The sequence below is a fragment of the Scyliorhinus canicula genome, chromosome 3 (assembly GCF_902713615.1).
Source record: "Scyliorhinus canicula chromosome 3, sScyCan1.1, whole genome shotgun sequence".
Classification (NCBI taxonomy): Eukaryota; Metazoa; Chordata; class Chondrichthyes; order Carcharhiniformes; family Scyliorhinidae; genus Scyliorhinus; species Scyliorhinus canicula.
Window position 1 is genome coordinate 226,622,387 of NC_052148.1, and position 26,094 is coordinate 226,648,480.

At 44.5% G+C, this 26,094-nt stretch overlaps 1 protein-coding gene across 14 annotated transcripts in view; it reads left to right on the top strand.

Moving 5' to 3' along the window:
- Positions 1-26,094, top strand: part of rapgef2 (Rap guanine nucleotide exchange factor (GEF) 2) — a 562,209-nt gene that overhangs the window by 358,098 nt on the left and 178,017 nt on the right. For all 14 annotated transcript variants that reach the window (XM_038792314.1, XM_038792318.1, XM_038792316.1 and 11 more), the window contains one exon: positions 23,274-23,442. In XM_038792314.1, the coding sequence (XP_038648242.1) occupies positions 23,274-23,442 (169 nt within the window). The remainder of the gene's footprint in view (positions 1-23,273; positions 23,443-26,094) is intronic.

The following is a 26,094-nucleotide window of genomic DNA, read 5'->3' on the forward strand; positions in this document are numbered from 1 at the left end:
CTGTGGAGTTTGCATGTTCTCCCTGTGTCTGTTGGTTTCCTCTGGGTGCTCCAGTTTCCACCCACAGTCCAAAGATGTGCAGGTTAGTTTGGATTGACCATGCTAAAATTGCCCTTTAGTGTCCTGGGATATGCAGGTTAGGTTGGTTTCTGGGGATAGGGCAGGTAACTGGGCCTGGGTAGGGATCGGCGAGCCCAATGGCCTCCTACACTGCAGGGATTATATGGTTCTATTCTAATATTTTAATTAGTGCCTCTTGACCTAGAGTAGGCATTATCATAGAGAAATAGAAATTAAAATGAAAACAAAAGTTTTAATGGCTTAAATGCAGATTTGTAATAAAGAACTGAAGGTTGCATTTATTTGCGCACTAGGGTTTGTATTCATACTTGGTATCATCCTATGATCTAACGTATGTGATAAAATGCATTTTCCTTTGTTTTGCCCTTGCATAATAATCGTAAGCATCAAAATATGTTTTCACGGGGACTTTCGGTGGCGGCATGTAGAAGGAAGTGATACGTTGAGTGGCTCCTGCTCGAGGTTTGATTTTATTCTTAAGGGTTTAATGCCCGGTCCCAGGGATATTGTGACAGTTGAGTGCAGGGAGATATAAGGAAGGATGGGGATGTTGAAAAACCTATAAAAATGCCACCGTGAAGGGAGCAAGTGAAGGTTCGCCATCGAGCAAAAGGGTCAGCTTGGAAGCTGGAAAGACGACGGCGCCTGGGTCACTGGGTGGGGCCGTACTGCTTACGGCAGAGAAGGTGATCGAGGTGATGGCTTTGGAACTTGAGAAACAGTTTGCAAAGCACATGGAGGTGATGGAGCTGCAGAGGGTGGTTGAGGCAAACAAAGGGCTGCAAGCTAAATTGGCGAGTCTGGAAAACAGATCGAGGCGGCAAAACTTGCAGATCGTGGGGCTGCCTGAAGGGGTGGAGGGCCCGAGGCCAACTAAGTACTTTACCAAGATGTTAGCGGAGTTGGTGGGGGAGGGAGAAGATCCCTCCCGGTATGAACTGGATCAGGCTCATCGGTCGTTGAGGCCTAAACCAGAGACGAATGAGCCGCCAAGAGCAATGATCGTTTGCTTCCACAGATACCACGTGAAAGAGAAAGTACTGAGTTGGGAGAAGCAGAAGTGGGAGGTGCAGGGGGCTGGTGCTGGTATATGTATATACCAGGACTTAACTGTGGAGGTGGCAGGCAGCCTTCGGCCGAGTGAAGACGGCACTGTATAATAGTGGGGTGCAGTTTGGCGTAGTGTACCCAGCTAAGTTGAGGGTGACCTACAGCTCCAGAGACTTTTGTTTCGAGACAGTGGAAGCAGCGGAGGCGTTTGTGAAGACGGAAGGCTTGGGGCAGAAGTGAGGAATGGGACTGAGGACTGGTCTTGGACCGGGGGGGCAGTGGGATTGAAGAGTGTATGAAGTTATATTTTTTTATTTCTTGGTGTTATATGGGTTAAATGGGGCAGAGTTGTCATTTTGCATAAGGTAGAGTGGGGGGGGGGGGGGGGGGGAGTTTTTCCGCAATTTATATGTTTGCACTGGGTTTGTCTGTTTGAAGGAGATATGTATTTTCTTGCTGTTTTCCTGGGACTGGGCGGGCAGAAGAGAGTGGAGGGGAGTAGGGCCTGGGCAGGGGCCGCCACACTAGCAAGCTTAAGTCGGCTAGTGAACGGAGGTGTGCTGGGGGAAATTGCTGATGATATTGGAGCCTGGTGAATAGGGCCTAGCAGGTGTGAAAAGGGGGAGGCGGAAGGTGACTGACACTGGATGAGGTGTTTTCGAGGAAGTGGATGGGTCGATTCTGGGAGGGGGGTGGGGTTTGATGGCAACAATGGGATGGGGCGGTGGGGAGAGCCCAGAGTTATGATGGTGGTGGCTATGAGGGGCGGGGGCTGGAGATACCCCTGGTCAGTTTAGTTACGTGGAACGTGAGTGGGTTGGGGGAGGCCAGTGAAGAGGTCGAGGGTGGTTACACACTTAAAAAGTTTAAAGGCTGATGTGGTTATGTTACGGGAGACTTATCTGAGGGTGATGGATCAAGTGATGTTCAGGAAGGACTGGGTAATAAGCCAAGTGTTTTCATTCGGGTTTGACAGAAGGGCTCGATGGGGTGGTGGTTTTATATGCAAGAGAGTAAGCTTCCAGATGGAGAAGGTGGTGGAGGACCAGGAGGGTAGATATGTGATCGTAACAGGGGCATTGGACGGGAGGTTGGTGGTGTTGGCAACTGTGTATGGCCCTCACTGGGATGATGTAGGATTCGTGAGGAAGGCGTTTGGAGGCATTCCGGATTTGGATTCACACAAGGTACTAGTGGGTGGCGACTGGAATTTGGTGCAGGAGGAAAGGCTGGACAGGTCACAACTGTGCTCGCTTGCCCAGTCCGGGGGGGGGGGGGGGGGGGGGGGGGGGCACTGACTGGTCTTATGAGGAGTGGACCCATGGCAGTTCCTTTTTTACATATAAATTTGGAGTACCCAATTTTGTTTTTCCAATTAAAGGCAATTTAGCATGGCCAATCCACTTAACCTGCACATTTTGGGTTGTGGGTGTGAAACCCACGCAGACACAGGGAGAATCTACACGGACAATGACCCAGGGCCGGGATTCGAACTCGGGTCCTCAGTGCCATAGTCCCAGTGCTAACCACTGTGCCACCGTGCTGCCCTCCGTGGAGGTTCTTGCACCTGAGGCAACGGGTGTATGCGTTTTTCTCCTCGTTACACAAGGTTTATTCGAGGATAGACTTTCTTGTAGTAGGTAAGGTGCTGTTGGCTGAGGTTAGGGGATCAGAGAATTCGGCGATAGCAATTTCAGATCATGTGCAGCATTGGGTGGACATAGGCTTGGAGAAGGGGACAGTGCAGAGACCGGGGTGGAGATTAGACGTGGGGTTGCTTTTGGATCGAAGTGTTTGTGAGAAGATCGGGAGAGTAATTGAGGAGTACGTGGGTTTATATGCAAGGGGGACATATCGCAGGCGGTGGTATGTGAGGCCCTGAAGGTGGTGGTGAGGAGGGAGGTGATGTCATTTAAGGTTAAGGTGAATAAAGAGGGTAGGGAGGAGCGTCAAAGGCTGATAGATGAGATGTTGGAGGTGGACAGGAGGTAACGCGGGGGATGCTGATCCAGCACTTTTAGACAGAAGGAGGGAGCTACAGGCTAATTTTAATCGGTTATCCACGGGGAAGGCATGTGGGCGAGGGGAGAAATTTATGGTATGGGACGAAGGTGCATGTTGGCAGGCCAACTTCGGAGGGAGGTGGCGGCGAGGGAAATTGTCCAGGTGCAGAGAGAATAGGACTGGGAAATTGGTGGTGGCCCCGAACCAACTAATAGGGTGTTTGAGGAGTTCTATGAAAATTTGTGTAGGTCGGAGACACCAGGAGAGGATCGGGGATGCAGAAATTCCTGGACAGTTTGGAGTACCCAAGGTTGGTGGAGGAAGATAGGACCACACTGGAGAGGCCAATAGGGGAACAGGAGGTAATTGGGAGGCTGCAGCCGGGGAAGGTGGCAGGACCAGATGGGTTTCCAGTGGAGTATTATAAAAAATTTAAGGACAAATTGGCGCTACTGATGGTGGGGATGTTTGAGGAGGCTGGGACAGACCTCAATCTTCTTGTGGTTGAAGAAAGATAAGGACCCTACAGAGTGTGGGTTGTACAGGCCTATATCGCTACTGAATGTGGATTCGAAGGTATTAGCAAAGGTACTGCCAGTTAGTTTGGAGGAGGTGCATCCTGAAGGTGATGGGGGAGGACCAGACGGGGTTTGTGAAAGGGAGGTAGCTAATGTCAAATATTTGGAGGGTGCTAAACGTAATCATGGCGCCGGCTGAGGGAAAAGAGACAGAGGTGGTGGTTGCGCTGGATGCAAAAAAGCTATTTGATCGAGTAGAATGAGGGTATTTGATTGCGGTTCTTGAGTGGTTTGGGATCAGGCCGAGATTCACAGACTGGGTACAGTTATTACATAAGGAACTAAGGGCAAGTGTCCGCACAAACAATGTGATTTCGGGGGAACTTTGCTCTGCACGGTGTGTGTGGGGAGGGTCAGGCAGGCATGTCCCCTCTGTTATTTGCATTAGTGATTGAGCCTTTGGCCATCACACTGAGGAGCTCGGGGTTGTGCAAGGAAATAGTACGTGAGGGGGTGGAGCATAGGGCATCTCTGTACACTGATGATTTATTAAATATATCAGAGCCGAGTGCGTTGATGGGGGATATAATAGAGCTTCTCCCAACTTTTGGGTATAAATTAAACCCGGAAAAAAGTGAATACCTTGTGATGTCCCAGCCGGGGGCCGGGGTGGGAGGGCTGCCATTCCACAGGGCGGCAACCCACTTTAGGTATTTGGGGGTGCAGGTGGCATGGGACTTGCAGGAGGCGGGCTCCGTAGGTACAATCTTACACTCTTGTTGGAGGGTGAAGGCGATTTGGCGACATGGGATAGTCTCCCACTGTCCCTGGCAGGTCAGGTGCATGAATTAAATGAATGTGTTGCCGTGATTTTTATTTTTATTCCAGTGCCTGCTGGTCTTTTTGTTGAAGGTGTTTTTCAAGAAAATGAATAAGCTGATCACCTCGTTTATTTGGGGGTGGACGGGAAGGTAGCCAGGGTTAGGAAGGTAGTTCTGCAGAGAGGGCGGCAGGCATAGGGGTTGGGCCTTATATCAGATTACTATTGGGCAGCAAATGCCGAAAAGGTGAGGAGTTGGGTTGGAGGGTGTGGGTTTAGAGTGGAGGAGAGTCAGTGTAGGGGTTTGGGGTTGAGGGCGTTGGCAACAGCGCCACTCCTGATGGCACCGGGTAAATACTCTGGGAGTCCGGTGGAGGTAGCAACGCTGATGTTTTGGAGGCCACATGTTTTAGCCAGGAAAGTTGGATGGGAGGTTTCGTAGATGGGAGAGGAGGGGGGGTTGGGGTATTAAAAGACCTGTTCCTGTGTGGACGTTTTGCAAGGTTGGGGGAGAAATATGGACTGGGGCAATGGGAAGGGTTTAGGTACCTGCAACTCTGGGACTTTGCTAGGAAGGACAGAGGTAGATAGGTTCTTGATTAATAAGGGGATCCATGGTTATGGGGAGAAGGCAGTAGAATGGGTATGAGAAAAATATCAGCCACAATTGAATGGCGGAGCAGACTCGATGGGCCAAGTGGTCTAATTCTGCTCCTATGTCTTATGGTCTAAGGAGGTTCACAGCTTCCCAATAGCGCCGGCTCCCTCATTGTTGGAAGAGGAACGGATGGCAGGGGAGACAGGGAAGGGGATGATGTCGGAAATTTAGGGGAGAATTCTGGGGGAGGGTGGGGTATCCATGAAGGAGATTGAAAACAAGTGGGAGGAGGAGTTGGGGAGACTATGGAAGACGGTTTGTTGTGTGAGGTGCTCCAGAAGGTGATCGCCTCAACCACTTGTGCAAGGCTGGGGCTGATGCAGCTGAAGGTCGTGCGTAGGGTGCATCTCACAAGGGTGGAGATGAGCTGACTCTTTGAGGGAGTAGAGGATGTATGTGAGCGCTGTGGGAGGTGGCCCGCAAACCATGTTCATATGTTTTGTTCCTGCCTGAAGCTGGAGAAATATTGGAGGGAGGTTTTCAAGGTCGTCTCGGGGGTTGTGCACGTGAGTTTGGAACCAGGGCCTCAGGTAGCCATTTTCGGGGTGTCGGACCGGCCAGTGTTGCAGGTGGGTGCGGGGGTGGATGTTTTAGCCTTCGCCTCGCTGATTGCCTGGAGGCGGGTCCTGTTGGGGTAGAGGTCAGCTTCTCCGTCCTGTGCCTCTGCTTGCTGGGGGGATCTACTGGAATTTGTGACTCTCGAAGATGAAATTTGAGCTGAGGGGGATGAAGCAGGGATTCTGCAATTCATGGGAATTATTTATCATGCACTTTCAAGAATTGGTTGCTATTGAACATTAGGGGGGTAAGGGGGGTTGCCGTTATTGTTGGTTTTGAGTACACACTTTAATGAAATGAAATGAAAATCGCTTATTGTCACGAGTAGGCTTCAATGAAGTTACTGTGAAAAGCCCCTAGTCGCCACATTCCGGCGCCTGTCCGGGGAGGCTGGTACGGGAATCGAACCGTGCTGCTGGCCTGCTTGGTCTGCTTTAAAAGCCAGCGATTTAGCCGAGTGAGCTAAACCAGCCCCTTTACAAGATGGTTGTTAATTTTCTTTTGTTTTTCTACTTGGAATGTACGGGTGATGTTTGTGTTTCTATATTGAAGGGGATGCTGTTTGCGGGATTGGTACTGTATTTGTCGTTGCTGGTTTCCTTTTGTTTATTTGATGGAAATGAGGAGAATAAAAATATTTTTTTAAATATAGATATATATATATGTTTTCACTCTTTTCCTTGTGTACCAATCCAAGTTGGTGGCAAGTAACGTATGGTGGTACTGTTAAGGTGGTACTGTTAAGGTATGTCCCTATCGTTCCATTATAATTGTGGAGAAATACAGGATAACTATTAACATTTTGTCTGTTGACTTTTGGTGCCTGAAATTAACACTGGGGTCAGATACACTGCAAATTAGGTACAATGCAGAGTCTTTACTGCAATGCGGTAGCAACGTGGCTTTGGCCCAATTTTCAGAGAGCTACACCAGTGTGAAACGACAGTGTTCTTTCTAGGTACCAGCAGTTATCCAGGAGATGCTCTACTCACAGTATGACAGCTCTGTTCTGTTTATTCTGCAAGTGTACGTATTTCACTATGAACTGCATTACAGCAGCTTGTTTCCCTACTCCAGGGAAATATTTTATTCCGTGTATCATGTGGTGAAAAATTATAACCACCTCATCGAACTGCAACTTTAGACAATCAAAGTGGCGATTTGCTATACTATATTTGTTTGAGGTGGATCCCTGGCAATATTGTTCATTTATGTGAATGAATTATACTTGCAGATCCAAGCCCATTTACTACTTCGCATCAGTTACTGCCCCATCTTAAACGTAAATAATTATTGCTCATCATTTGCCGTATAATATCTTGTTTATTTTCAGTATTTGTCGTCTGAGATGAAAATGTTAACATTAAAAAAGGTGGGAGCTGTGGGTGACATTGACTCCAGTTCCCCTTTTATTAACTTGTTCATGCAGTCACTGCTAATTACGGATTACAGTTGATTGTTGAAGGAGTTCCTGGTTTTTAATTCACATTTGATGGAAGTATTCACACTACTCTTCATGTTTTCATACTACTGCCCATTCAAATTGTATAATTAAAAAATATTGGATGACATTTTTTAAAAAACCATCTTGTTGATTTGAATCTTAAAAGGTGTAAATCTTAAGATTTCAAATTAAACTGGCATACAAAAACCCATTTAACTTGAGTGTGGTCACAGAATATTCTTGATGTATTTCAACCTCTCCAGTCTGGAATACATGGGATTAAGCCATTCCTCCATTTAAAAAATTTTTGTATTATAGAATGACATTAGAATGCCTAACCAAAAGTGTGTGAACAACAACACAGATAGAAATGTTTACCTGAAACCCAAAAAAGTGATAACACATTGTGAAGCATTAATTTTAAAGTGTATTGTACTGTATCTACCATGTCATGTCGATTTGTTACATGACCAAACTGTTGATTGGATTCTAAGCTTATTCCCATCTCTATTTTCGACCAGTCAAAATAATGCAGATACTGTGTGATGAATATAGGAATTTCAGAAATATTGTATTGTGTATTTGATGCAGTAAGTGTTGAAAGCCTGATTTAGTATGTGACTGCTGTAGTAATGTTATTAATAATTCTGGTTTGAAAGATAGCCAGTCATGTGGCTATAAAAAGAATAATTAAAGCATCGTAAAACTTGGGCAAATGGAATTTTGTTTATACAGAAGGTTTCCTGGGGCGGTAGTGAATTAGAGACATTGTGTTTAGCTTTTGTAAAATGATGCAGTTAATGGGAGGAGCCAGGTGTTGAGTTTCAGTTCAGTTAGAGATTTGACTGTGAATAGACTAGCAGCTTTTTGTCAAATACTGGCAGGTTAAACAGTAGTTTGACACAGGCAAGAATCTGCAAACCGGTTCCTGAAGAATCTCTCATTCAAATCAGTTTATCGAAGACATCTCTTATTAGCAAGTATTCTGGGTTGGCTAACTGTATTTTAAAGTCGATTTTGGCCAGAGATGTATTTTGCTTGAGTGGAGATAAAACATAGCAGATAGGATTTAGTGTTTCATTGTCATTGGTATGCATTGTTTCATGGGTAATTGTAAGCTTTTTTTGTATGATAAAGATATTCTAATTATGTGTTAGTAATAAAGTTTGTTTAGTATACCATATCCATATTTGTGCATCAAATCACTCCTGGACCAAAGTATCCTTTCCTCACAGTCTTACAAATTAAATAACATATTGGGGTTTCTGTCCGGTATCCTAACTTCTGTTGGGGTCTGTTCCGGGATGGTAATAACTGCTTAGGATTAGGCTTTTTAATTTTTTTATTGATTCATTTGTGCAATGTTGACGGCCAGGACAGCATTTATTGTCTATTTCTAGATGCCCTTGAGAAGGTGATGGTGAGCAGCCTCCTTGAACCACTGCAGTCTGTGCAGTGCTGTTAGGGAGGAAGTTTCTTTCATACCTTGAAAGTTTCCATCAAATCGCCACTTAAACCATTTAAATTCCAAGGAATACAAATGTAATTTGTATAATCTGTCTTTGTAATTTATCTCTTGAGAGTCAAGCAATAGTTCTGATAAATCTGCACTGCTCTCCCTCCAACGTTAGTATATCCTTTCAAAGTGTGTTGCCCAGAACTGCTGTCAGTACTCCAGATGTCATCTTAGCAAGTATTGCAACAACGTGACTTCTAATTCTGTAGATATAAAGGCCAACTTTCCATCAGCCTTTATGATTATTTTATGTGTCTGTTCATGACATTTGTATTTATTGTTACAATACCCTGGGGGAATGCGCGGGCAATTACAACCCCACAGAGCCTGGAGTCTGAATGTAAGTGAATTAACCAATAATTCACCAATCAGGTGGAGCTAGGTCAAGGGAGTTAAGATCAGTGCAGTTCTTATCGCCGGTCACCAGATGATGCTGTACACAGGAGGCTCAGATTGGTGCACTTCTGCCTCTCTACCACCAAATGAAGCTTGCCCCTCCCTCAGATCATTACATTCTTCCTGAGTAAACTGTTTTTGTTTCCTTTGTCTGAACTCTACACCAAAACTCTGGCCGTTCTTTAAGGAATATTCTGTTTAATCTTCAGTTTTGAGCTCTTCCCAGCCCCTGACACACACAGTTCGAAGGTTACTGACCTTTGGCAAAATGGCTTGCAGGTTCATATTAAAGATCTCTTTCCCAGTTCTGAATGCTGTCTGCGTCTGTGCCCTTATTTCTGCTGCTATGTTCTAATGAACAACCAATATGTTCCTGAAAAGAAAAACGGGTTAGTGTTGCTAAATATGTCCTTTATGATGAATTGCTGGATTTTTTTTTTAAGCCACTATTTTTAAAAAAAATAGCTTTTCATGGTTTTCAATTTTGACCTTCACGCCATCTGCATGTCAGGAGGAGGGTTTTCAAGAGATATGGAGGGTTGACGCCATGAAGGGATTTGAAAACAAGGATGGAAATTTTAAAATTGAGGCATTTCTAGGCCAGTAAATGACAGAAGAATAGGACTTGATGCAAGTTAAGTTGCAGACAGCAGAGTTTAAAGTAAGATCACATTTATGGTGCAAGGTGGGAACATAGCAACAGGAGTGGGCCATTCAATCCCTCAATCTTGTTCCATTATTCAATTACATCATGGCTGATCAGTAACTCCACCTTGTTTTGTCCTTAATGCTCAACAACTTTCTTTTTTTCAAAAAAAAATTCTTAAATTTCGAGTTCCAAATTCATTTTTTCCAATTAAGGGGAAGTTTAGTGTGGCCAATCCTCCTAGTCTGCACATCTTTGGGTTGTGGGAGCGAAACCCATGCAGAAACTGGGAGAATGTGCAAACTCCACAAGGACAGTGACCCAGAGCCGGGATCGAACCTGGGACCTCGCCGCTAACCCAATGCACCACCGTGCTGCCCTCAACAACTTTTCTAACAAAAATCTATCGATCTCAGTTTCCAATTCAGCTAGTTTTAACAGGCTTTTGGCGAAGACCCACCACGAAAGTATTAAGAGTTCAGAGGGACCATAACGTTATTATTGACAAGATAATTTCTGAATGCATATTTGTGTTGCAAGCTTCTAGTAAGAAGAACACAAGAATGCATAAAGACACCACATACCACCTGTTTTAACATTTATCTTACTGCTGGAAGATTCAGATATTCAGACCATCGTTTCCCACCTAGATCAGTAACTGCAATTCTCTGACCCCATTGCCCCACCCTTTCTTCACACAAGATAGGCCTTCACATAGTGCTTCACAAGCAACATATTGATTTTGCAGTTGAAATCGTAGGAAATTTGGTTGTTATCTTGCAAACTACTGAAAGCTTCTACAAATAGCAATAGACGATGATCAAATAATTTGTTTTATTGAGGAGGATGATATTTACCAGGACATTGCGGATACCTGCTATTTATTGAAATATTGCAACAGAATCTTTTAGTCCACCTGAGGGGACACACAGGCCTTTGGTTTAATTCTCATCTGAAATCAGCACCTCTGGCAGTTCAGCACTTCTGGCAGTTCAGCACTTCTTCAGGACTGGACTGTCAGGCTGGACTTGGTACTCAAGTTGCTGTGACTCAAGAGATAGGGGTGCAAGAAACTCATTTACGGCTATGTCTTACGCTTTTTATGCACATTTATGTTTTTCTATTCAATTACTTACCCGATTTCCTATGAAGTGATATTATTGTTTCTGCCTCAAGTCTTACTTTGGGCAAAACATTTCGGGTCCCAGTAATACTGTGTACACAAAAAGCATTCTAACTTCCTCTTCATTCTTCCAGTGCTACTGCGTTTTTGCTTTTTGAAATACAATTAATCAAAAATTAACGCAATTTTGCAATTATTTAATCTTCAAAAGTGTGTTCTCCATAAATACTTTATACTGTATATCACATTCTGCAAACTAAGCCGCTTTCAAGTTGGCTGTGATTTCTGGAGTGTAGGAAGGATCATTGCTAGACCCTCAGCAATTTACAATTCATTTTAATTTTTCGATGAAGTGACCACGAGTGATGTATCCTGATTTGCTGGCAATAAAATGTGGTAACATAAGCTGTGAGGAGTTCACAAAAAGGCTGCAAAGAGATATTGGCAGGTTAAGTGAATGGGCAACAAGATGGGAGATGAAGTACTTTGTGAGGTTGTGTGGAGTTAGTAGAGCAAAGTGTGCAGAGAACACAGTCCGCAAAAGGATATAGCTAATTAAGTGAGTGGACAAGGGTCTGGCAAATGGAGTACAATGTTGGTAAATGTGAGGTCATCCATTTTGATAGGAATAACATCAAAATGGACTATTTTTTAAATGGTAAAAAATTGCAGTATGCTGATGTGCAGAGGGACCTGGGTATCTTTGTGCATGAATTGCAAAAAGTTGGTTTGCAAGTGCAGCAGGTAATTAAGAACGCAAATGGAATTGTGTCCTTCATTGCGAGAGGGATGGAGTTTAAAAACAGGGAGATTATGTTGCAACTGTACACGGTGCTGGTGAGGCCATTTGGAGTACTGGTCTCTTTACTTGAGCAAGGATGTACCGGCACTAGAGGGGTTGCAGGGGAGATTCAGTAGGTTGATTCCAGAGTTGAGAACATGGAACGTATAGTGCAGAAGGAGGCCATTCGGCCCATCGAGTCTGCACCGACCCACTTAAGCCCTAATTTCCACCCTATCCCCGTAACCCAATAACCTCTCTCAACATTTTTGGTCACAAAAGGGCAATTTATCCTGGCCAATCCACCTAACCTGCACGTTTTTGGACTGTGGCAGGAAACCGAAGCACGCAGACACAAGAACGTGCAGACTCCGCACAGACAGTGACCCAGTGGGGAATCGAACCCAGGACCCTGGCGCTGTGAAGCCTCAGTGCTATCTACTTGTGCTACTGTGTTGCCCAAAGAGGGTTGGCTTATGAGGAGAGACTGAGTAGACTGCGACTATGCTCATCGTCTGCTGATGATTAATTTTCTGCAAAGAAGTCAACAAACGGTTGCCACCTCCGGGTGAACAATGACCCCGACAGTGAACAACCTTAAATTGTATCAGGCTGAGCCGGGCACATGTTGCGGACGCGTTGACTCCACTCAACGCGTCTGCCCATAGACCATCCCCTATCTCACCTCCCAGCTCCTCCTCCCACTTGCGCTTCAGCTCCTCGGTCTGCGTCTCTTCCGACCCCATAAGCTCCTTATAAATGTCAGAGACACTCCCTTCTCCTACCCACCCTCTGGAAACTACCCTGTCCTGAATCCCCCTTAGCGGTAGGAGCGGTAAGGTTGACACCTGTTTACAAAGGAAGTCCCGCACCTGCAGATACCTGAATTTGTTTCCCCTCTCCAACCCAAACTTTTCCTCCGATCCCCTCATACTCTGAAAGCTCTCCTCTATGAACATATCCCCCATCATCTCAATCCCCGCTCTCCGCCATAACCGGAACCCCCCGTCCATACTCCCCGGGGCAAACCGGTGATTATCACAGATTGGGGCTCAGGCCGATGTTCCCACATGCCTCCTCCATTGGCCCCAAACACTCCGGGCCGCCACCACGACTGGACTAGTGGTGTACCGTGCCAGCGGGAATGGCAAAGGCGCAGTTACCAACGCCCCCAGACTGGTGCCCTTACATGAAGCCACCTCCATACGCATCCATGCCGACCACTCCCCCACAACCCACTTCCTGATAATGGCTATATTAGCCGCCCAGTAATAGTTGCTAAAATTTGGCAGTGCCAGCCCTACCTCTCCCCGACGCTGCTCAAGCATTACCTTCCTTACTCGCGGGGTCTTGCCCACCCAGACAAAGCCGTGATCACTCTGTTGACCTGCTTGAAAAAGGACAGGTGAATAAAGATAGGCAGACAATTAAATCGTTGAATGTTTTTATGGCAAAGGTAGATAGAGTTTTGAACAGTAAAGGAATTAAGGGTTATGGTGAGCGGGCAGGTAGGTGGAGCTGAGTCCACAAAATAATAGCCATGATCTTATTGAATGGCGGAGCAGGCTCAAGGGGCCAGATGGCCTGTTTCTGCTTCTAGTTCTTATGTTCTTTTGTTAAATCACTTTGATCGTAAGAGTAGAAAATCGCAATATTTAAAAGCTGTGAAAGTTCTAAATGTCGATGTTCAGAGACTTGGCAATGACCTTTCAGAGTCCCATTGAACCCTCCCCACTCCCCATTGGAGTTTTCTCCTACTTTCCCTATATTCTTCAAATGTTTTGTCTGTTTTTAGTTGCCTAGAGCTTTTGTATGCTTCCTTTTTTTGACTAGTCTCACAATTTCTCCCATAATCCATGGTTCCCTAATCCTGCCATTTCTGTCCTTCATTTTCACAGAGACATGCCTGTCCTGGTCTTTAAAAGACTCCCAAATATCAAATTTGGATTTACTCTCAAACAGCCGCTCCCAATTCACATTCTCCAGTTCTTGCCGAATTCTGTTGCAATTAGCTTTCCCCCAATTCAGCGCCCTCGTTCGAGGACAACTCCTGTCCTAATTCATGAGTATTTGAAAACTTCCGGAATTATGATCACTATTCCCAAAATGTTCCCCATCTGAAACTTTGGTCACCTGGCTGGACTCATTCCCCAATATTAGGTCCAGTAAGGCCCCTCCCTTGTTGGACTATCAACATACTGTTTCAAAAAACCCTCTTGGGCACACCTAACAAATTGCTCTCCATCAAAACCTCTGGCACTAGGGCAGTGGAGTCCCAGTCAATAACAGGGAAATTAAAATCACCCACTACAAAAACCCTGCTGTTTTCACATCTTTCCAGAATCTTACTATATATCTGTTCCTCTGTATCCCGCTGGCTGTTGGGAGCCCTATACTACAACCCCAACATTGTGATTGCACGCTTACTATTCGTGAGTTCTAATGCCTCATAATGCCTCACAGGATCCCTCAAAGATAACCTCCCTCATTACAGCTGTCATATGTTCCCTAACCAGTAATGCAACTCCCCCACCCTTTCTGCTACTTCCTCTGTCTTGTCTAAAACATGGATATCCCGGAACGTTAAGCTGCCAGTCCTGTACCTCCTTTAACCATGTCTCCATAATATTATAATTCCCCACATTCATCCAAACTCTTAAGTACATTCATCTTGCCTGTTATTATACTTGTGTTGAAGCAAACACATTCCATACCACTGAGATCAGCAACTTTCCTCTGCCTGCTCTCCTTCTTTACTATATTAGTCTTAGTCTCGAGCTCTTCCCCAGTCTCTAGACTTGCTGGCTTGCTGCTCTGGTTCCCACCTCCCTGCCATACTAGTTTAAACCTTCCCAAACCAAACCAAATCTCCCGGCCAGGACATTGGTGCTGCTCGAGTTTAGGTGCAACCCATCCTGCTTGTATAGGTCCCACCTTCCCTGGAAGACATCCCAATGACGCACATATCTGAAGCCCTCCTCCCTGCACCAGCTCTGTAGCCACGTTTTCAACTGTAATATCTCTCTGTTCCTCATAACCCAGTAACCCCACCCGACACTAAGGTCAATTTTGGACACTAAGGGCAATTTATCATGACCAATCCACCTAACCTGCACATCTTTGGACTGTGGGAGGAAACCGGAGCACCCGGAGGAAACCCACGCACACACTGGGAGAATGTGCAGACTCCGCACAGACAGTGATCCAAGCTGGGAATCTAACCTGGGACGCTGGAGCAGTGAAGCAATTGTGCTAACCACTATGCTACTGTTCTGCCCAATGACATCTGCATGTTTGTTCGCCCGTTTCAGGATGTCCTGTACCCGCTCAGAGACACCCATGACCCTTGCACCAGGGCGGTAACACACCATCCTGGAGTTTCTTTTGCAACCACAGAAGTGCTTATCTGTGCCCCTGACTATCGAATCCCCAATTAGTATTGCTGTATTACGCTTTGCCCTTCTCTGTCCAGTAAGGCCAGCCATGGTGCCACTGCTCTGGCTACTGCTGCTGTCACCTGATGGGCGATCCCCTTCATCAGTTTCCAAAAGTCCATACTTGTTAGAGAGGGGCACAGGCAGAGGAACTCCTGTACTGTCTGCCTGCCCCATCTAGAGGTTATCCATTTTTCTTCCTGTACCTTAGGTGTGACCACATCTCTATACTTCTATCTATGATGCTTTCCGCCATTTGGTTGCTTCTTAGTACCTCCAGCTTCTGCTCAAACCAATTCATTCATTCAGTCAGCAAGTGTAGTTGGATACAGTTTCCCCAGATGTAATTGCCATTGTCAGCATTCATGATTGTCCACATGTTGTAGGCGGAATACCAAGCACCACCAACTGTCATGAGAAACCCTCTGTTAGGTATTAAATAACTTTGATACAATAAAAACACTCAAAGATGTACTCACCATTCAGCTGCCTTCTTAAAGCTGCACTCAGAAGAGTGCCCTTGCAGGTCTGGTGCTCTCCTAAAGTACTGTCTCATCCCTCTTTTTATTGGTTTGAGGAGGAATGGAAACACTACAGCAATGTTTACTTTGGGGCTTTCCATTCTTTGGCAGTGGGTCCTCCTCAATCCCCTTCCAATTTATGGTGACTGCACTGATTTCTTCCAGAATGTGTTTCAGTGTCACCACAAAGAAGGCTGGAAGTTTGACTTTTCCATCAAAATTGTGGTCAATCATCCATAATGAAAAAATGTAATCTAGCAGGTAAAAACAGATTAGCCCCTCTTCACTGCCTGAGGAGACTTTCTTTTTGAGATAGGGTTCTTTTTTTTTTTTGCTGGATAAGATGTCTTCCTCTGACATGCGGGTCCCAAATTGCCTTACTTGGCTGTCCATGGTATCAGCTCCCTCTACAGCCGATATCAGGCATGTAATGATAGTCTTGATGTATTCCATTGCACAAACAAGAGTTGAAAGCTGATGTAATTGATATGCAATGGGGAAATATTTAACATCCCATCAACAATCCAGCTATAGTCACCCTCACTGAATGACTTTATTTGAAATCCCGTGTTCGTGAATGCTGTAGGTCTGGAAGCCATTGTGATTTTAAATCTCTTCTATTGTGGAGGGTAGTCAATTAACACCTGGAACGGTGTTTGCATTTCAATTGATTGCTCAGATATGTAGCCATGTCTGTCTCTGTTGTCCAGAAAGTACAAAATAAGTCACTTAATTTTCCAGAGTTCATTTTGTGTGGGTTAAATATTAATATTCTATGTTGCTTTTTTCCAAAAGGTAAAGTGTCCATTTCCCAGTAAGCTCACAGAAAATATTTCTTGCTTTAAAACTTTTACTATAACAAAATGCTATAAGTACTAATGGCAAAGCACTATCTTTGTATGCAATTTATTATTCAGCCACAAGACAAAATACGGCATTGCTGAAAACACACTTCACATATGTACTTTGCACTGTCCTTGTAAGACATTCAATTCTACCAGAACCAGTCTTAAGGTTAGCTCCCAAGGATTTGCTATTTTCCTTTCTCAGATTAGGAACTTTTAATCTCAGAACTGTCTTTCACACTGAGTGTTTTTTTTCCTCAGTGATTCTTCCTCTAGCAAAAGCTAGGTGAATCTTTCAGCCATATAATAATATCCTTTATTAGTGTCACAAGTGACATTTATGACATTTAAGGGGCATCTTGACAAATACATGATAGGATGGGAATAGAGGGATACGGACCCAGGAAGTGTAGAAGATTGTAGTTTAGTCGGGCAGCATGGTCGGCACGGGCTTGGAGGGCCGAAGGGCCTGTTCCTGTGCTGTACTTTTCTTTGTTCTTTGTTCTAAGTAGACTTACATTAACACTGCAATGAAGTTACTGTGAAAATCCCCCAGTCACCACACTCCAACACCTGTTCGGGTACACTAAGGAGAATTCAGAATGTCAAATTCACCTAACAAGCACACAAGCAAGTCTTTCCAGACTTATGGGAGGAAACTGGAGCAACAGGAGAAAACCCACGCAGGCACGGGGAGAATGTGCAGAATCCGCCCAGACAATGGCCTAAGCCGGGAATCGAACCCTGGTCCCTGACGCTGTGAAGCAACAGTGCTAGCCACTGGTACATGCCACCCCTGTTTAACCCCTCAGGAATTTGGTCTTTTCAATTCGAGCATGAGCTCCATCTGCATCCTTGTGTGGTGAACCACAGCATTTGGTACCTTTAGCTGCTTTTCCTCTTCTGGACCCTGGCAGGCTAAGCTTGTTAGTGAGTTTCTGGGATACCTTTCCTTTCTCAAAGCCCACTTTCCATGGCAGTATGAGTCACATGGGCCTTCAATCAAGTGGAAATTCTGCACAACTATCCTTGAGACCCCAAGACAGTTTAAAGCAAACAATCAATTGCTTTTAATCCTTGTTTGGAAAATTCTTTCCACATTCTGTGATATACATCAGACACCTCAATCTGTGACACTTGGGGTAAACCTTATGCATCTGCTTAAATTTTGATTTCTATTTTACTGTTTATAATTTTACGATCAGCAGTATTACTATCAAAGAGCCTTGTCAATTTTCCAGCACTTCAATATATATTAAACAATGTAAATTAATTAATCAGAGACCTAAATTATAATATATCACAAACCTTTTGTGAGATTTTATTGTTTAGCAATCAAATCTCTTGAATATTACCAGCAATGCTAACAGCAGTAAGTCTGAAATGTGTGAAACATTTGTGGTTGTTGTACTGAAACTATAATTTTGAACAGATCACATTTATTTAGTATCACAGACAAATACATAATACATTTTAATGGGAAAGGAACCTCTGGTATGGAGCCGTCTGCAAATCGAGAGGTAGCTTTTGTTGATGACAAGAAAATGAAAATGAAACTGGGCAAACCTTCAGGACAGATCTATAAATTTCATATGTCATATATTTGCCCAATGATAGTTGGGCAGCACGGTAGAACAGTGGTTAGCACTGTGGCTTCACAGCGGCAGGGATCCCAGGTTGATTCCCCGCTGGGCCATTGTCTATGCGGAGTCTGCACGTTCTCCCGGTGTCTGCATGGGTGTCCTCCGGATGCTCCAGTTTCCTCCCACAGTCCAAAGACTTGCAGGTTAGGTGGATTGGACATGTTAAATTGCCTTTAGTGTCCAAAAAGGTTATTGGGTTACTGACGTAGGTTGCAAGTGAGAGCTTAAAGTGGGTCGGTGCAGACTTGATGGGCCCAATGGCATCCTTCTGCACTGTATGTTCTATGTTCTGTGAATGTTTAACTTTAGTAGGAAGGTGTAACAAATTTTTCATGGTAGATAATAGTTTGAATAAATCATGAAACAAAATTCTTGATTGTGTTCAACATTGATCTAAGAATTGTCGTCTTTAAATATTAATGGTATGGCTTTATTCACTGCATCAAGGGCCTTGCACCAATATATCTAGGGCAAGCAGCAGATGGTATGAAATGTGCAGGCAAAGATTCTAGGGCTGCCGTGTTATCGGAAATGTTGACAGCACAAATGGATTGGTAGTACAGAACACAAATATTGTTGAAAGGAGAGAAATGTTGCCTAAGCTTTTCGTTTTTCACTCAAGAGAAATGCAAGATTGCCAAATTTCAAATGACCATGACAATTTGTACAACAGGAGAAAGGGGGTGCCGATTGGGCAGCACGGTGGTTAGCACAGTAGCTTCACAGCTCCAGGGTCCCAGGTTCGATTCCCGGCTTGGGTCACTGTCTGTGCAGAGTCTGCACATTCTCCCTGTGTGTGCGTGGGTTTCCTCCTGGTGCTCCGGTTTCCTCCCAGTCTAAAGATGTGCAGGTTAGTTGGATTGGCCATGCTAAATTGCCTTTGGGTTAGGTGGGGTTACTGGGCTACGGAGATGTGTGGGCTTAAGTGGGGTGCTCTTTTCACGAACTGGTGCAGACTCGATGGGCCGAATGGCCTCCTGCACTGTAAATTCTATGATTGGTTAGCAGGTTGAATCTGATGCCAGAGCCAACCAGAATTATTCTGCCAACTATTTGGCACCGTTTCCTTCTGTAGTATAAATTTGTGATTGTTTGAAATTGGCATTTTTATGTTTGTCCTGATGAGTGCAAGATGAAAAGCTTCAACAACATGTCTCTTCAGCCATATTCAACAGGGTATAATATCTTCAGAATTGCCAATACAGAATCTGTTTCTATGGAACCTGGTAATAGCTATGGTGTTGAGAAAAAAGTCATTCTTCAGTTTTTCTTTTATTTATTGGTCTCTGCAGACAACTGGGACAATAGAAGTGGCTGATTATCCACATGCATAGTAGCTACAGCGACTTGCACTCATTTATATGAAAAACAGCTGACACAATAGTAGTAAATGTACTTCACGAGTCGGTTTACTTAACAGACTCATGCAGTCTCTCATTTTCACCAAAGTTCGGAATTCTGGAATGAATTTATCAGATGCAAAACAGCTCAGTGCAATTACTTCGATTGTCTAGTAGTTATGTTAGTACAATCATCAAAATAACTGCTGTCGATGTTGAACCCAATGGGATGGTGCACTTTGCTCTCCATTTAGAATGCATGATGTGCCTTATTGCAGGAATTCTCAACCAGGCATTTCACCATCTCCTAGAGCAGAGGTCTGCAATCTGTGACTCCAGAGGCTCTTGAACATCTCATCTGCGTCTCCCAACCTTTTCAAGTTGCATTGCATTAACATGAAAAACTCTAAAAAGCTTAAGTGAAGAAAAATAAGAACAATGGGCGCGATTCTCCGACCCCCACGCCGGGTGGGAGAATCACGGGAGTGCCGGGCGAATCACGCCACACCGCCCTGGCACCCCCACGCGATTCTACCACCTCCCCCAAAATGGCGTGTCGCGTTTTGCGAAAGGCCGCTCGGAGAATCACCACTCCGGTTGAGCGGCGATTCTCCGGCCCAAATGGGCCAAGCGGCCTGCCGAATCCGACCGGTTCACGCCGGCGCCAACCACACCTGGTCGCTGCTGGCGTGAACATCGCACGACCGCTGCGTGTGGGGCCTGTGGGGGGCGGAGGGAGGATCGAGCACCAGGGGCGTGCTCAGGAGGGGTCTGGCCCACGATCGGTGCCCACCGATCGTCGGGCTGGCGTCTCTGAAAGACGCACTCTTTTCCCTCCGTCGCCCCGCAAGATCAATCCGCCATGTCTTGCGGGGCAACGGAGGGGAAGACGGCAACCGCGCATGCGCGGGTTGGCGCCGGCCAACCTGCGCATGCACGGGTGACGTCATTTAGGCGCCACCGGCCGCGTCATTCAGGCCGCGCTGCTGTGGCGCAAGCGTCAAGGCCTGGCTCGTGAGATTGACGCACCGCCGCTCCTAGCCCCCGGGGGGGGGGGGGGGGGTGGCCTCCGACGCCGGAGTGAAACACTCCGGGTTTCACTCCGGTGTCGGCACTTTGTCTCCCTTTGGGAGAATTTCACCCAGTGTATCCATTGTGGGCTAATCTAAGTACCTGAATATGTATATATTGGAGAAATGAAGAAATTTTTTTTTAAGAAGATACAAAACAAAGTGCAATAATCCAATCCGGTCTAATTTAAGTTTGATTATATTTCTACTGATACATAAATTCAAGACAGTGTAGTTCATTTATTATACATGCAAATCATACTTTTGGTTTAATATTGTCAAATGTTCATCCTGAGCCTGTTTCTTATTTTAGGCATTTTTTTTTACATAAAAAGGGCTATTCAGCTTTAAAAAAAAGAGGTTGCCAACTGCTGCCCTTAAAGGTTTACACGATTTCAAGTGTTCCACAAAAAATAATGAACAGAAACTCCTGTTTCACTCATCTTCTCAATCTGCCGCCCTCCTGATCAATAATATTTGCCCAATTCTCAATTCTGGTTTAGTTGAGGCCAATCTGGATGTTTAACTCCATGTCACCTGCCCAAACTGCCAAAAACAGAGCAGCATGAGTCAGGTTGGGCCAGGGGGATCTCATTAAGCTCCAGATAAAGCATGTCCCAGCGATCCGTACAGAGAGACGGCTGGGCTAACATGGACTCTTATCACCAACAGTGTCAAAAAATAGCAAATTTCCTCCATTCATCCAGTAAAGAGCTGTAGCCGGTGAATAATAAATAACCACCAGTAAAAAAGGAACCACCAAAATGTTTACACCTACTCACTTGAGATGTTTCCAGTAAGGCTGAGGTTTAGGGCTTGTTTCAGTTCAAACTTTGAGTTAGCTTGGCCATGTCTTGGCATTAGCGGGAAGATTGCCTCTAATTTCAGTTATTGAATAAAGGAGTTGGATTTTAAATCATCTGTATAATAAAAATATCTAATTGTAATTATTCCATTCAAAAGTAAAACTTAAAGTATCTTGAGCACTGTGGCAATTTTTACACTTGTGAAATAATTTGTTGAATGTCCCAACACTGATTTATGATTTTAAGATTGTTTCCCAAATTTCCTGCTCCCTTAAGTTAATCAGACTCCAAACAACAGTGCATTGAAATCCACCAAACTAAGTTTTTTAAAAAGAAAGATCTCAAGTCACAAAGATGTTCAATACTGCATATTCAGGAGAATTTTTATGATATCCTTTGTCCTGTTGGCAGGAAACATGCTTTCCAACCTCTCCCAATGCAGCGCTCCCTCAGTACTACACTGGACATTATGGAATCAGTCTTTTGTCTCATTAAACAAGAATAATAAATATATGTTTAACTATTTAACACATTTTTGAACTGAAAATGTTGGGAGTCCACACTTTTTATGGCAGGCGGACCTCTGAAACAAAGACGTTGAGAATTCCAATTCTAATAGAGTTTCTGGTTGGCAGGTGGCAAGAGTTGCAATGTTAAATTTGCTTTAAATTTTCTGGGCATCAAAGAAATACTGAAAACAGAATGGGAGGGTGGGGGGGGGGGCGGAAGAATCACATATATGTGAATAAATGACAGTCACCCACTGTGTGATATGAGATCCAAGAATGTATCTTAAAGCAACAACAAAAAAAGGGGGGAACCAGGGAGGGGGCCGATACCAACGGAAAGGTTCTTTAATATTGTAGCCGATATACATACCCTTGTCTATTGTACAGTGTATAAAATAAATAACTGCAATAAAAGCATTTTCAAAAATGGGAAGGAGTTGGGGGTAAGAAGGGTTGGACTTTGTTTTTTGTCTTTGGTCATTGTAAATTGCATTTGGTCTGTACAGATTTGTTTATTTTGTAGTGTGTGAAATGAAAAACTCTAATAAAAACATTTTCAAAAAATAAATTGTCTGGGCATTGGAGACAGCCAACTGTAGTGGACTCCTTTAAATCTTCACAAACACCAGCTTGAGAACCACAACCCTATTGGTGTTGCTCTTTGGTTAGGCTTGCTTTTTTCAAACTTAAAGCTGCTATTCAGATGATCAAACTGACCACACTAACAGCTCTCCTCATACAATGCTGCTGGTGTTCCCTTGGTGTGTACTACCTGGGTTACACAATATTTTAGCAGATAACCAATATGTGGTAACAAATAATAATAATCGCTTCTTGTCACAAGTAGGCTTCAATGAAGTTACTGTGAAAAGCCCCTAGTCACCATATTCCGGCACACTTCGGGGAGGCCGGTATGGGAATTGAACCCGCGCTGCTGGCATTGTTCTGCATTACTAGTCAGCTAATTGGCCCACTGTGCTAAATCAGCCCCTCGGAGTAAGCAGACTGTCATTGGTACGAACCATGCATAAACGTTTAGCACTTGCAGTTTTTATGAATTAGGAGTTTTGTCTAGTGCCTAGATGATGATCACACTTAGCCTAGGAAAACCTGGGTTATATTTCCTAGAGATGAATACAGCTAAAGGTAATTTGATCTTCATGTTGAAAATAATGAAGACAATCAATAGGTAGATAGGAGAATCCAGAACGAGGGGAAATTACCGTATCTTAAATTTTAGCAAAGCTAATTTAATTGAACCTAGAAAAAACTTCAAAAAGCAAATTTTAAGAATGTGGAAAACATTACTACAATATACCATAGATGCAAAATCAGTTGTGGTGTTTAAAATAAGATGTGCTTGAAAAGTAATTATATTAATGTTCATGAAGAAAGGACAAAGAATTGCATTTTTTTAAATGCTACCATACCATATAAAATGATACAGCAGTTCTCTGTTCCTGTGTATCTTATTGCTAATCATGGTCATGTTTTTTCTTTTGTTTGGAAGGCCACAGAGAGTGATATGGACCTGAGCGGCCTGCCAGAGACTGCAGTGGATTCTGAAGATGATGATGATGAAGAGGACATTGAGAGAGCATCGGATCCGCTGATGAGCAGGGACATTGTCAGAGACTGCCTGGAAAAAGATCCTATAGATAGAACAGATGATGATATTGGTGAGTCGTGTAAAATTAGGAATAGGCAACAAGATCTAAATTTGAAAACAAAGTTAAATTTATTAAGGCCATTTAAAGCTATCTCGTGTTATGCTGTGGAAGTGAAGAGTTATAACATCTCACAGCACAGGAGGCAGTCATTCAGTTCATTTAGCCTTCTGCTGGATCTCTGAAGGAATTATCCGTTTCATCTGAGTTTTATAGCACCAAAAAAGACCCTTCGTATCTGCACTGACTATCAAGCACCTCTCTATTCTAATCCTATTTTCCAGGAGTTGGTACATATTATTTCAAGTGCTGAACTAAATGCTTCTTAAGTATAGTGAGGATTCCGACCTTCACCACCCTTTCAGGCAGTGAGTTCCAGATTACTACCATCCTCGGGTGAACAGATTTTTCCTCTAAACTGTCTACCCCTTACCTTAAATCTTTGCTCCCCCCCCCCCCCCCATGGTTATTTACCCCTCTACTAAGGTTTCTTCCTATCTACCCAATCTATATACCTTAATTTTGTAAATCTCAATCAAGTCCCCCCCCCCCCCCCTCCCCCCAGCATTCCCTGTTCTAATGAAACAACCCCAGCCTCTCTTCATGGCTGAAATGCTCCAGCCCAAGCAACTTTGTGGTGAATCTCTTCTGCACTCTTTCTAGTGCAATCACATACTGCCTAAAATGTGGCGACCAGAACTAAACACAGCACTTTAATTGTGGCCTAACAAGCGTTTTATATAGCTCCATCATAACCTCCCTGCTCTTATATTCCATTCCTTGGCTAATAAAGGCAAGCTTTTATATGCCACCTTTACCACCTTATCCAGCTGTTCTGCTACCTTCAGGGGTCTATGGGCATGCATCTTTAGTCCTTTGTACTTCCTAGCGTTCTACCGTTCATTCTGTATTTCTTTGCCTTGTTAATCCTCCCAAAGTGCATCACCTCTCTTCTAATATTCTCCCTTAAATCTTTTCCAAATAATTACCCTTTCCAGCAATTCTGGCAGAAAGTGGATTCAGTGCATTCTGTAAATTGAAATTTCTTTGCCTGTTTTTTTTTCCCTGAAGACATGATTCCTCACTGAGGTACAACTTCGACGGTGCTGGTTAGCTTCTGGTATGTAGCTCATACCACAGGATAATGATAGTTGTAGGGAGTCATTTGCTCCACCCAAATACCTTAAAGTCCTCCCCCATTTCAGTTGTTTTCTTAAAAAGTTCCAGGGTTTCGCCTCCACATTTTATTTGAACTATCATTCGTGTATGGATGACTTTCCTGATATAAGCCCTAACTCGCATAATTTGCTAGTTTGTCAGTCCCTTCTTGTTTTCTTTGAAGCATTTTAATGGAATTACTTTGTCCATTGGTGTCTGCATTTAGTGTTGAGGTTACTAAGATTCCTAGGTCACTTTCAACTTCATCTATAATTATTTCAATAACATGGAATGTTTGTGATTCATTCATGTGTGAACAGAGAGTGGAAAATGGGTATTTTTACGTAGGGATAGCTCAGCTTGATTCGGTTTTCACCTGATGTCCACACATGCACAGTTCCATTGTGCACTTTATATAATATACTGTAACAATAAGACCTCCAAATGTGGGCCTGCCTGAAGGAATGGAAGGTGTGAGTGCCATGAGGTACGTCTTGAAGATGCTGGCGGAAGGGGTGCTAGATAAGTCGGCTGAAGTGGACCGAGCGCATAGGACCCTGAGGCAAAGGGGTGGGGGGGGGAGGTTGTTGCGATGTGGCAGGGGGTGAGAGATGACATGGTCATGGGCGGCGAAAGGGGCCATCTGGGATGGGCTAGGTACAGGGTGGAATTAAAGGGGCGGGAGTGAAGTGGGGAAGATGACAGACAGTAGAGGGGATTAGAAGCATAAGCCTCCGGTAAGGCTGGTAACGTGGAATGTTCGGGACGGACTGGGCTGGTTAAAAGGTCGCGGGTGTTCGCACACCTCAGGAGCTTGAAAGCGGGGGTGATCTTTCTGCAGTGGATGCACCTCTGTGTGATGGACCACAAGTTAAGGAAGGGGTGGGTGGGGCAGGTTTTTCACTCGGGGTTTGATTCAAAATCAAGGGGTGTGCCGATTTTAACAAGCAAAAAAATGGGATTTGGAGGGCGAAGAAGGTGGGAGATATGTGATTGTGAGTGGGGTATTGGAAGGGGCACCGGTGGTGTTGGTAAATGTGTCTGCCCCAAATTGTGATGATGTGGGTTTTATGAGGGGGTTGCTGGCAGAGATCCCGGATTTGGCCACTCATCAGTTGATCATGGGAGGAGATTTTAACTGTGTCCTAGAGCCGAGGGTGGATAAGTCGAGCCCAGGGAGAGGATGGTTATGGTGGACCCATGGCGATTTCAGGATCTATGGCCGGGGTGGAGGTTTGACTCAGGGTTGTTGGCGGATGGAGGTTTTTGTGATAAGGTACGGGCAACGATTAAGGAGTATGTGGAGTTGAATCAGAATGGGGAGGTGTCACCGGCCATTTTTTTGGGAAGCACTGAAGGCAGTGGTCCAGGGGGGAAATTATTTTGTTTAAGGCTTGTGCAGATAGGTAAAGGAGGAAGGACATTGACCGTCTCGTGAGCAAGATAGGGGAGGTGGACAGGGAATATTCGAGAGTGCCCATCGTGGAGGGATTGGCGAAGAGGAAA